We start from the raw sequence: 12,329 nt of genomic DNA on the forward strand, positions 1-12,329 counted from the left end.
CCCCATGAACGGCCCTCCTATCCCCTTTCCCCGTCCCCATGAACGGCCCTCCTATCTCCTTCCTCCTCCCCATGAACTGCCCTCCTATCTCCTTCCTCCTCCCCATGAACGGCCCTCCTATCCTCTTCCACCTCCCCATGAACTGCCCTCCTATCTCCTTCCTCCTCCCCATGAACGGCCCCTATCCTTTCCCCTCCCCATGAACGGCCCCTATCCCCTTCCTATACTCCCCATGATCGCTGTATAAAATCACCAAATAGTAAGCAGAACGAATAAAGAAACTGAAGGTACCGATTAAGCCAAGGAAACGATCATTAGTAGCGCACCACCAATCACGCGCCAGGATGCAGTTTACGTCATAACACGCTAGTTAGTGCGCTGGTTAACACATTGAACACTGCATTATACTTTATTTCCTACAGCCTCACCTTCAACAATAAGGCAATGGTACTCTATATACACCTCGACACCTCATTCAGTAAATCAGTACATTGGGAAAAAGTTAGCTGGTTATAATGAAGTAATGAGTTTTTACCCCCCCCCTCCCATATACGAATTAGCTACTCTATAATAAAAGCACAATTAGTTATACCACTTAGATATAAATTTATGGATTGCAAGTGTACATGAAAGATAATGGTGGAAGAAAAAGCGTCAAATATACACGATTTATTATTTTCATGAGAGGTGAGAGACAAGAAAATGGGAGGCGAGAACTTAACATCAAAATAACTACTGTCTCACGATACCTTATTAACTCCTAAGCCTCCAGGCACTCCCTCAGGTCCAATAGTAGCCGTAAGGTCTCCTAGGGCACACTCGTACGGTTGTTTGCACTAATTATTCCACAATTTAACACTCCTCACATTGACCGGTTCCTCGCTATGCACGTGCACTTCATCCTCCCCCCGTCGGTCAACATTACTGAGTCACTATTACCTAATTCATTTATTGACCTTGTTTGCTTTTACCTCCAAGTGAGAAGGTAAACACATCGCTGCACTTAATTATCAGAGCACACTCGACGTTCAAGGAAAAGGTGATTAATAATAACGTGTATTTTTTCATTATTTACAACACTTACGTGAGGTTCCTCTGGGAAATAGTTCCACTGTTTAGCTTTTATTTCATTATTACGTTTTTTTTTTTTTTCTTCCCTTCCCCTTTATTTTTTTTCTAATAGCACAACAACAAAGGGCGTAAACAGATGCATATTCAATTAATTTCACAAACTTAAAGAGAAATGTAAAGCCTACTTACCTACCTAGCTGTTTCTACGCGTTACTTCAATATTGACAGTTTATTCTCAGTCCATTATTACGTAGCGACAAATATATTAAAGCGCGGAATAACGGTATTTCATGTTAGGAATAATATTGTTCTGAACAACCGATCGCAATTAAATGATAAATACATATTGAGCTGTGCATATCGAGATGATCCGAGGTGGTGAAGTTTTGAGATGATCTGAATTGGTTGAGATGACAGACCGTGCAGATAATTCCTATAAGTAGAACAGAATGTGTAGTAAGAGGTATGTATGTTTTGCCTTACCAACATCCTAAGAAAATAAAAGCAACCACTGAAACCTATCATTAGTGGAGGGCACTTGCAATTACAACACTTCTGTCTTCCTCACTTGAGACTACTGGCAGGAAACTTCACTGCATAGCATTTTTTTTTCTCTCCTTTCGGAGCAAGTGAAAATTGAACACCATGAAATAATAAAATCATAAAGTGAACCCATATGTAAATGGAGGTAACAGATCATCTTGTTCTCCATATCTGAGTTCCAGTAAACTAAAATGACCATTCACTGTCTCTCTCTCCAGTCCTCAAACTCCTGCCAACAGATTAATTTCCATTCCATTCATAAATTTTTTGAATAGAGGCAATTTTACAAAAGGAACATAGTATGTCATTGCTCTTAGCTTCTCAACAATCAAAAATCATGATAAACAAGAAAATCTGGTCTCCCCATGTACTTTTCAGCAAAATTCAACCCAGCCTCTGTGGGATGAGAGAAAGCAAACTGATCCTTGGAGAGTATGTGGCAATTGAACATGTTGCATCTCATGGTGTCTACCAGTGTGGAGGCAATGCCCTTGCCTCGCATGGCACTAAGGACCCACAAGCGGCTGATCCCCACCCACACCTTGGTGGCGTCCCGGGAGCAACACACCAGGCGGCTCGAACCTTCCATCTGTTGCTTCTGAGGGACGATTCTGTACCCTTTAGCAGTCTTTTCAGCAATGAGGCAGCCCACCACACGCTGGTCCAGCACATACAGGAAGACCTTGGTGTGCTCCCTGGTCTTGATGCTCCTCTCACAGAAGCCCAATTTGTCCACCACCTCCCGCACCTCCTCCACCTTCTCCCACCACCGCTCAGAGTCCTGCCCTGACACCTCTATCACTCGCCCTCCAAGGTGGTCAGGTTCTCGGACCATTCTTTCCTTCTTCCAGGCCTGCAATACATATATGGAGTTAATATGTGAAGAAAAATTGACATAAAATTTAACTTTTGTGGAAATAATGTAGCCCTTGCTTAACACATCAATGCATGAGGTAATACTTTTGACAAATAATAAATAAAAACCATATGACAAAATAAAATAAAATATCACACATTCCAAAAGCAGTAACGACCCTCCCAAGGAAACATGTTGAGAATGGTGACCAGGACTGTCCATGATGTAAACATAGTGTTGCACATTTCTCACAAGTCACCATCAGATGCTTACAGTGTACTTGAGGGCAGTGAGCAGGTGGTTGTGGTAGCGCTTATGTGAGGTGTCATCGGAGGAGTTGCCCACTTCATACAACAGTCCACAGTCTGGGCACTGCTTGGCCCCAAACTCTTTCTGGCCGGCATCAATCATCATCTGGGCGTCATCCATCTCAGACTTCTTAAAGCTGCAAGTGATAAAAACATGGTTCAAAATATAACCTGCCAACTTTGATTTTGTCGTCTTTTAAGTCAATAAATAAAATTTCCTGGAAAATTATCTTCAACTCTATGACCTCAACAACACAAGATTTATTATACTCTTCTTATCCAAAGTCTTTTTCTCCACACAAATAAAAAAGTAAATGAACAAATCAAAATTCATGATAAAGGAATCTAATCTGAGAAAAGAAAAGCAAGAACTCAACACTAAAACAAGCAAAAAGAGACATCAGGAAAATATATGCCACAAATTTACCTTATTCCATTCTTGCTGCTTGGGAATTTGCAATCAGCGAGCCTTGTGCTGGGATAAAATATTGGGAAATGCTTCACTTTCTTGGACGGAGACTCTGGAATGACACGCTGCTCCTCCCCATCCTCCACATTAACACGCTTCTGTGGCGACGACCTGTCCTGCTTCCTGGGCGACCTCCTTGACGGCGATGCACCCGCCTTCTCCATGGCCCGGCTGGCGTGGGTCTTCTTGCTTGGTGTGGAGACTTCCTGGACCTTGTGTGGTGATTCCCAGTCCTGTGCCAGCTCCTCCCACCCCTGCTTCCTGGGTGACCTCCTGACAGGTGAAGCACATCCATTGACCTTCCTGGGTGATCTGACAGGTGAAGCACATCCGTTGACCTTCTTGGGTGATCTGACAGGTGAAGCACATCCGTTGACCTTCCTTGGTGATCTGACAGGTGAAGCACATCCTGCCAGCTTCCTTGGTGACCGCCGCAAGGGACTGAAACCTCCATTCAGCTTCCTTGCAGAGTTGTGTTTTGATATGTTTCTATCCTGAAAAATTATTTTGTTGTTTTATAAATTAGAAGTCCTCATTAGCTACAATTTATTATCTTTTAAACAGCACAATATACTGTTATAGCTTCTGACTTTTGATAAATGTATATATCAGAGCAAAATTTCACCATTTTGTTATTCATGAGCTCACCTATAAAATAACAAATCAGCGTGAGTCAATTCCTTGTGGTGTGGTGCACTTACCTCACCAGCAGAAGCCTTCAGATCGTCATTCTTCCACTCCTTCATGATCAACTCCATGTCCTGCAGCTCTTCTCCCAGTGAAGTGTTCAAGCCCTTGTTGGTGACGGAGGGTGTGGTGGCAGCAGCAACTCTCTTCTTGGGCGAGGGAGTGCGGGCCTTGCGAGATGGAGCTTTCTTGGTGGGGGAGGGGCTGCAGCGGACACGGGTGGGGCAGGGCCTTGGTGCACTCGATACTGAAGGGAGCGGTGACACCTCGCTGATCCTACAAGGTGAGTGGCTAATATGAAGTGTGTGTGTGACTTCATTATGGAGTTAGTACCCATGAAACTGAGACAGGGCTTAGGATTATAAAGTCTTGGTAGTAATGTAGAAGTAGCAACGAGACCCTAACACATAACATGACTAACAAAAGAGCCCAGTAAAACAACAAATACTAAGATACAACTGTTGAGAGAAACTGATAACCTCTCAGCAAAGCACACTCAGCTCTCCACAATCAATCTCTGCACCAACACAAGCAGTGGCCACAACAACATACTCTTTTGACACCCTGGGCTGCTGCAGGTATTGGTCCAGCTTCTCCTCCACCAAGCGGCCGATGTTCTTCTTGGCGAAAGTCTTTCCTACCCTCTGATTCAGCGACACATCCTTGTACTTAGCAGACAGCCTGGGGGGAAGGAAAGGTAACCCAGGTGAGTGCAGGTGATATTGTGGGAGTTAGTTGATAATGACATGATACAAAATACATTACAAAGCCATTTCTTTTTAAGTAAAAGAGGAAATCTGGCTAAGAGCAACAAAAATACTTAAAAAAAAGGCCTATTGAGATGCCAGTCCCTAAGGAGAGCGAGTTAGCCAAAAGAATGGGATAAATGTCATAAAACTTCCCTCTTAAATGAGTTCAGGTCAAAGGAATAAGGAAATACAGAAGCAAGTAGAGAGTTCCAGAGTTTACCAGTTTACTTACTTCATATTCTTGTTGATCTGGACACTGGCGGGAGCACGAGAGCGACTTTTGAAGAACCTGTTGCTTGTTGGTTCTGGCACAAATGACTCCTTGGGGAAGTGAGGGAGAGAGGCAGGTCAAATGAAAGATATGTATATTTTTTAATGTAAAGGGGAAATCTAACAAAGGGCAACAAAACAATTAAATATGTCTACTTTGCAATGCACTTCTTACAATATCAGTTTAGAAATTTTAATCCCTTCAGTACCATGATGCATTTTTATATTAATTTTGCTTACTGCTTGATTTTATACAATTTCAGAAACTTACGTGGGGATCAAAATAGTGAAAACTCTAGCTAATAATCTGATTTCCACAGACTCTTCCTAATGTCAATAAAATAGTCTTATTCTACACAAATCTCAATGTAAAAATGCGTCCTAGTAATGAAAGAGTTATAACCACGACAGGCAAAAGAGAGAGAGAGAGAGAGAGAGAGAGAGAGAGAGAGAGAGAGAGAGAGAGAGAGAGAGAGAGAGAGAGAGAGAGAGAGAGAGAGAGAGAGAGAGAGAGAGAGAGAGAGAGAGAGAGAGAGAGAGAGAGAGAGAGAGAGAGAGTCTACAACCAAAAACCACCATTTCTCACCTCGCAATTTAAAAGAGACACACCAGGAGGGGTCAACATTTGCAGCCTTTTCTGCAAGAGTGACATTCATGTCAACATAAAACCTCAATACAAATAACTATTGAGCTGTCACACTCCATCATTCTCAGTTTCTCTGCTACATGAGCATATTACAAGAAGTACAGGACATAAGAGAGGTTGTAATGTATATATCAAAGTTACATAATTCCTGTGACACTGTGATACTGAAAACACAAGCACTCTACTCACACATAAACAAAAATACTTATATAACAAAGACAATCATGGAAAATAAATGAGGACATACCAAAATAGAGCTTTCCGAGACATGTAAACGTGGAAAGAGCTCAAATTAATGAAGGGAATAAAATTAAAACAATGAAGAGCTCATGGCCCAATGCTCTCCCTTTACTCCATTCCTCATTACCTTCTGCCCCGTTATCGAAGGGGACTTGACGGGGCTCCTGTTTGCCGGGATGCGTGGGGCTCTCTCCTTGATCCTCCTTGCTGTTTCCTCCATCTTCAGCTTCTTCTGTCGGGTCACAAAACAAAAACTCACTAAACACAAAATTAAAACACCAAACACAACAAAACACAAGATTTACAACCACAAACTCTCCTTGTAAAAACCTGTACTGATTTTTTGGTGTAGGTTTTATTTGATATTATTCGTACCTTTTTCTCTTCTACGACTTTTGGTTTCGGTCTCTTTATACTGTGGGTGACTCCTTTGTTTATCCCATCGACCTTCTTCCTGCAGACTGCCAACGGTTGGGAGCACTTGAGTGACGGCCTGCTGGGTGCGGCCTTGGATGGTTTTGCCTTGGGTGACTTGTAAAACCCCAAACTGCTCCCTGGGATAAAAGGAGATATTAGTTTCTCTCCAGTATGAAATTCTTGTCTTTGTTAACTTAGAGAATCCCAAAGCAATCTCTCAAGAAATAAAATTGACTAAGTTCTCTCACGTGACATTTTTCTCTATGACAACTAAGAAACAGAGAAAAGAGAGAAAAGTAGGTAAAGGAAGAAAAAGTAAAGTAATCATAAAGTAAATCAGTGGAAACGTCTATTAAAAGAACAAACATTAGGTAAAAACTCCATATAACAAAAATAGCTTTGATAAAAATTGCCAGAGATCTGTGTGTATATGTGTTCTCAGCCCCTCCCAGTGACACAGTACCTCACCCCATCCTCTTCACTATTGCTCTACCAAATTCTCTACCAAATGTGGGAAGCTTCAAGACATTTATCCCATTCTTTTGCCTAATTCTCTCAGATCAGCTCAGGGACTGGCATTTAAGTGGGCCTTTTTGTTTATTCAGTTTTGTTGCCCTTGGCCAGATTTTCTCTCTTACATAAAAAAAAAAAGATTAAAGGTAAATGAGGATTCCCATACTTTAGCTGAGCAGCCTCCTGCAGAACAATTACCTGATGCTGTGGGTGAGAACAGAGCCTTGTGGGAGTCCCGGGGAGAGGTGCAGGACAGCCTGGAGAGCTCTGCAGTGGTGGGGCTGGATGGGGACTGTAACCTCATGTACCGGAGGTGTGGCTCCCGGCGGGGCAGGGAGAAGATACCCCAGTCAGGTGCCATTGCCGCCATGCTGGGAGGGGAAGACACGAGGGGTATCAAGGTAATGCTCACAACAAAATCACCTCACATTTTTTCACCACACCCCCATGGCAGGGCACTCCTCAGTGGTCTGGTTGCTGCTGTCCATCACTTATTGTTACCTACTTTTAATCTGGCAATTCTTTTAGTGTGACCTGATCTCAATGAATAGTGTAAGGTTAACAAGGGTAATTACATAAAGAGTTTACAAGTATACTACCACAACATGTAATGGTATCATGGAGAGTTTGTTGTGTGTGAGATGTGTGGGCACGACAGGAAGGTCGTTGACTTTTCTGAGTGTATGGTGTGTAGGCTCAAGAGCGAGAATTTAGTTCTTTCTCTTGAGCACCGAGAATTGCGAGAGGAAATCAGAAAGCTAAGTGAGGGGAAAAGTGCGAACGAAGTTCTCATCTTTGAATTGAAGGAGGAGGTTAAGAGGCTTGGGGAGGCAGTGGAAAAAATTAGGCAGGAGATCAGTGTTAGGCCGAAGGTTGGACCTTCTGAGGGCGACAGGGTGGCTTGGCCCTCTGTCGGGAAGAGCAGAGTGGGGAAGAGGGAGCAGGCGAGCCAGACTGGGAAAGATAGTAGTCAGGATGGGCAGAGATGGCAGGTTGCGAGGGAAAGGAAAGTGGAGGCAGTTAGGGAGGATAGGACTAAACCTGTTGAGTGTGAAAATAGGTTCGGTTTGTTGGAGGGGAGGGGAGAGTGAGAGTGAGTGAATGAAGTGGTTGTGGTGAGTGAAAGGAGAAAGAAGGGGTAGAGGAGAGGAGGAGGATGGTTGTGCCTAGCACACCTCAGGTGTGTGTGGTGGGTGACTCTCAGGTTAGGTATTTAGATAGCACTTTCTGTGGGAAAGACAGGGATAGGAGGACGAACGTGTGTATGCCTGGTGCAGGTGTGAAGGCAGTGAGTGAGGAGGTGCAGAAGAGGGTTGGGGGATGGAGAGGAGGGTGTAGTAGTTTTGCACGTAGGTGGGAACGATGTCAGAGCAGGTGGGTCGGAGGAGTTAGTGGCAAGATTTCGGGAAATGTTAGGCAAGATAAGGGAGAGTGGTAGGAGGTGTGTAGTGTCAGGAATCTTGCCTCGTGTGTATGTTAGCAGGAATGGTTGTCTAGAGCCATTGGTGTGAATGATCGGGTAAAAGGGATGTGTAAGGATGTGGGTGTCAGCTTTGTGGATGTATGGGATAGGTTCTATGGGCGAAGGGATTTGTATGCTAGGGATGGTGTGCATCTGAGTAGGAAGGGTGTGGATGTGCTGAGTGGATGTCTGGAGGGGAGTTGGGATGGAGTGTAGGGGGTGAGGTAGCAAATGCATTCCAGAAGAAAGATGCTAGACATAAATTAGATAGGATAAACAGAGATAGTGAAAAGATTAGGAAAGATTTCCAGGTGCAAATAGGAGAGAATAAGATTAGGATTCCAAATAAGGAGACAGCATCTAGGAAGGTAGCAGGACTTAAATGTTTTTATGTAAATGCCAGGAGTCTTAGGAACAAGAAGGACGAGTTATCTAGTTATATAGTTGAGGAGGACTTAGATGTTGTATGTGTCACAGAGGCATGGGTAAATGAGGAAAAGTTTAGGAAAATAGGAAAGAATATGAAGTAGATGGATACATTATGTATTTACACCAGAGAATTGGTAGGATAGGCGGAGGAGTAGTTATTTATGTAAAAAATCCTTCATTTCCAGTCAGGTTAATGGTATTAAGGTAGATAACAGAGTAGAGTCCTTATGGCTGGATGTTAGAGTAAACAAAAGTAAGGTTATTAGAGTAGGAGCTTTTATAGGCCACCTAACCAGTCAGCAGATGTAGACAACCTTATGGTAGATGAGATAAATAGGGGTGTACTAGTCAGACAATTATCTTAGGGATTTTAATCTTAAGTCAGTAAACTGGGAGAGGATGGTAGGAGATGCTAGTGAAAATAAGTTTATGGAAAGTTTTCAGGATAACTATTTAGTGCAGATGGTAGATAAACCTACTAGGGGGAGGAAGGTTTTAGACATAGTACTAACAAATATTGAGCATTGTTTAAAGGAAGTTGAGGTAGGAGAGACTTTAGCAAACAGTGACCATCATATAATTAGATTTATCATTAATTCCAGTAGGGATAATATAGTGAATAAGACTAGAGTCCCAAACTATCAGAAAGGCAATTATGGTAGGTTACGTCAGTTATTAGGAGAGGTAAACTGGGAAGATAGTTTTGGAAATAAAACTGCACAGGAGATGTGGGATATTTTTAAGGTTGTAGTAAAGGGTATAGTGATGCAGTGTATCCCTTACAAAGATATAAGGCAGAGAAACAGGAAGCCATTATGGTGGACTCATGAGATAGGTAGCCAGATCAGAGAGAAGAAGAGGGCATACAGAGAGTTGCAGAAAAGTGGGAAGATGTAGATTTGATTAGGTACAGACAGGTCAGAGATGATTTGAGTAAGGTTATAAAAAAAGTAAAAGGCAGGCAGAGATAAAACTAGCTAGAGCTGGGAGTAAAGATCCCAAAAATTATATAGTTATTACAAGGTCAGTGATAAAAGAAATAAGGATAGGATTGGACCACTCAGAAAAGATGGTGTAGTAGTGGATCAAAATGAAGACATAGTAGAATTATTGAATGAACAATTTTCTTCAGTATTTACTAGGAAAGAATAGGAAATCCTGTTACAAACAGTGCGACGAGTAGTTTAAGAGCTTTAGAAAATATTGATATAAAACCGGGAATTATTAGGAAATTTATTCTTGAACTAGACGATAGGAAAGCTAGTGGTCCTGATGAGCTACATGCCAGAGTACTTAGGGAGGGTGTAGACAGTATTTCTGAAGCACTTAAGTTAATCTTTGAAAGATCACTTAGGTTTGCTGAGATACCTCAGGACTGGAAGTTAGCTAATGTTACTCCAATATTTAAAAAGGTAGGAAGGATGATGCGAATAATTATAGACCGATCAGTTTAACTAGTATAGTATGTAAGATACTAGAGAAAATCATTAAGGGTAGTATTTGGGAGCATTTAAATGAGAATAGATTAATTAGAGATACCCAACATGGCTTTAGATCAGGGAGGTCCTGTCTTACAAATTTGCTCGATATCTTAGAATATATTACCAAGGAGTTAGATGATGGAAATAGCATAGATGTTATATATCTAGATTTTAGCAAGGCGTTTGATAAGGTACCGCATAGGAGGCTAGTGTACAAATTGAGACTACATGGGATAGGGGTAGGTTAGTTGATTGGATTAGTGAATGGCTTTCTGATAGGAAACAGAGAGTAGTATTAAATGGGGCAATGTCTGAGTGGAAGGAAGTGGTTAGTGGGGTACCCCAAGGATCAGTGCTAGGACCTCTTCTTTTCTTGGTGTACATTAACGATTTAGATATAGGAATTAGTAGCAAAGTATCAAAGTTTGCAGATGATACTAAGATAGCATGTGCAGTACAGGGTGAAAAGGACAATTACAGAATACAACGAGACCTGGACAGGCTGATAGCATGGGCAGACAGGTGGCAGATGGAGTTTAATTCTAAAAAGTGTCAGGTTATGCATTTAGGTAAAGACAACACAAACTTTAACTATGAGATGGAGGGATGTTGGCTAGAGGCAGTAGAGGAAGGAAAGGATTTAGGAGTAGTGATAGACAGGACTATGAAATTTTCAAAGCAATGTTTAGAAGCAAGAAATAGGGCAAATAGGATCCTGGGTTTTATAAATAGAAATGTTAGTTATAAAAGTAAGGAAGTGGTGCGTAGCTTATATAATTCCTATGTTAGGCCCCATTTAGAGTATTGCATACAGGCCTGGTCACCCCACTATAGGCAGGATATCAACATGTTAGAAGCAGTTCAGAGAAGAGCAACTAGGATGATACCAGCATTAAAGCGCCTGGAGTATAGAGATAGATTAAAGGAATTAAACATGTTTTCATTTGAGAGGAGATGTATAAGAGGGATATGATAGAGTTATTTAAAATGTTCTCAGATACAAACTACATAGATGTGAGATCTTTCTTTACCTTAGAGGAGGGAAATAGGACTAGAAATCATGGCAGGAAGATTAGAAAGCAAGGCTGCAGGTTAGATATAAGAAAATATTTCTTTAGTCATAGAGTGGTAGACTTCTGGAATGCATTGCCAGAGACGGTTGTAAATAGCACTAGTTTGACAATGTTTAAAAACAGATTAGATAAGCACTTAAATTTATTAGATTTATAATTATGTATAGCACTGCATGATAGTTTTTATAAGAAATTTACTATAGTTAAACAAGACATGATCCCCATGTATGGGGACCACAAATTGTAGAGGATTTCGCTGCAGGACTTAGCCCTGTTAATGGGCCAAATATTTAGAATTAGTATATAATGTATTGTGTACTTGTAAGTGTATCTTTAAGTACTGATGACGAGGTCGCTGTGCGACAGATACAGGATAACCTAGATGGGCCCTGGTGGCCCTTTGTTATCCTATTATTTATGTTATGTTTTATGTTAACAAAGTAAATATATGAATGCATAGACTGACCTCTCCCACCTGTCCAACACACTTTTTTTAATACATATAAACCGAGGCAAAAAAAGAAAAACACGGGCCTAGGAGACCTGCAATATTGTACTAACCTTAATAGCACTTCTCTGTGACTGTGCTGAAGGTGCTGCTCGCCTCACACACACTGCCGGGGAACACCAGCCAGGGGCAGCAGGGAAGGGTAAGATGACAGAGCCGCGCCTTCCTTCTCTGTGACCTGTCACTCTCCAGCCTTCTCGTGACTTCCTCAGCTGTGTGTCAATTATCAGGGCACTCACTCGCTCTCTTCCGTCTTTCTTTGTATCCTTCAATGTTGCAGTGCGATATTCCTACCAGGGACTCGACCAGCAATGTTTTCCTTCACAGGTCTGGTTTTAGCGCCAGACTGGCCGCTTGGTTCCTCGTGGTTCGGTGAATCGTGTTATTAAAAAATCTAAAATATGAAGGTTACAATGTACTATGAGTTTTCAATAGGCTAAGTATTAATTTAATTTATATCTATATTAACTTTTAAAAGTGAGAGGAAAATATTGTCATTACATTGCAATATCTGTAAAATAGCCTTAATTACAACAAAAACAACATAAAATATGTCTGAATTATGCACAAAACATAACTTGTCTATCACATTTATATAATAAAAAGT

At 41.6% G+C, this 12,329-nt stretch overlaps 1 protein-coding gene across 2 annotated transcripts in view; it reads right to left on the reverse strand.

Moving 5' to 3' along the window:
• Positions 1–657: 657 nt before the first annotated feature.
• LOC123509395 (N-acetyltransferase ESCO2-like) overlaps positions 658–12,329 on the reverse strand; it is a 50,269-nt gene continuing 38,597 nt past the window's right edge. The window contains exons 2-12 of one of the 2 annotated variants that reach the window (XM_045263688.1): positions 11,819–12,116; positions 6,968–7,140; positions 6,215–6,393; positions 5,967–6,071; positions 5,540–5,590; positions 4,916–5,004; positions 4,487–4,615; positions 3,949–4,210; positions 3,206–3,741; positions 2,744–2,915; positions 658–2,467 (exon numbers count right to left, since the gene is read on the reverse strand). In XM_045263688.1, the coding sequence (XP_045119623.1) occupies positions 1,943–2,467; positions 2,744–2,915; positions 3,206–3,741; positions 3,949–4,210; positions 4,487–4,615; positions 4,916–5,004; positions 5,540–5,590; positions 5,967–6,071; positions 6,215–6,393; positions 6,968–7,139 (2,220 nt within the window). In that variant the 5' untranslated portion in view covers position 7,140; positions 11,819–12,116 and the 3' untranslated portion in view covers positions 658–1,942. Of the gene's footprint in view, positions 2,468–2,743; positions 2,916–3,205; positions 3,742–3,948; positions 4,211–4,486; positions 4,616–4,915; positions 5,005–5,539; positions 5,591–5,966; positions 6,072–6,214; positions 6,394–6,967; positions 7,141–11,775; positions 12,117–12,329 lie in introns of both variants that reach the window. The other variant, XM_045263687.1, reaches the window with a different exon arrangement.

The sequence above is a fragment of the Portunus trituberculatus genome, chromosome 27 (genome assembly GCF_017591435.1).
Source record: "Portunus trituberculatus isolate SZX2019 chromosome 27, ASM1759143v1, whole genome shotgun sequence".
NCBI lineage: Eukaryota > Metazoa > Arthropoda > Malacostraca > Decapoda > Portunidae > Portunus > Portunus trituberculatus.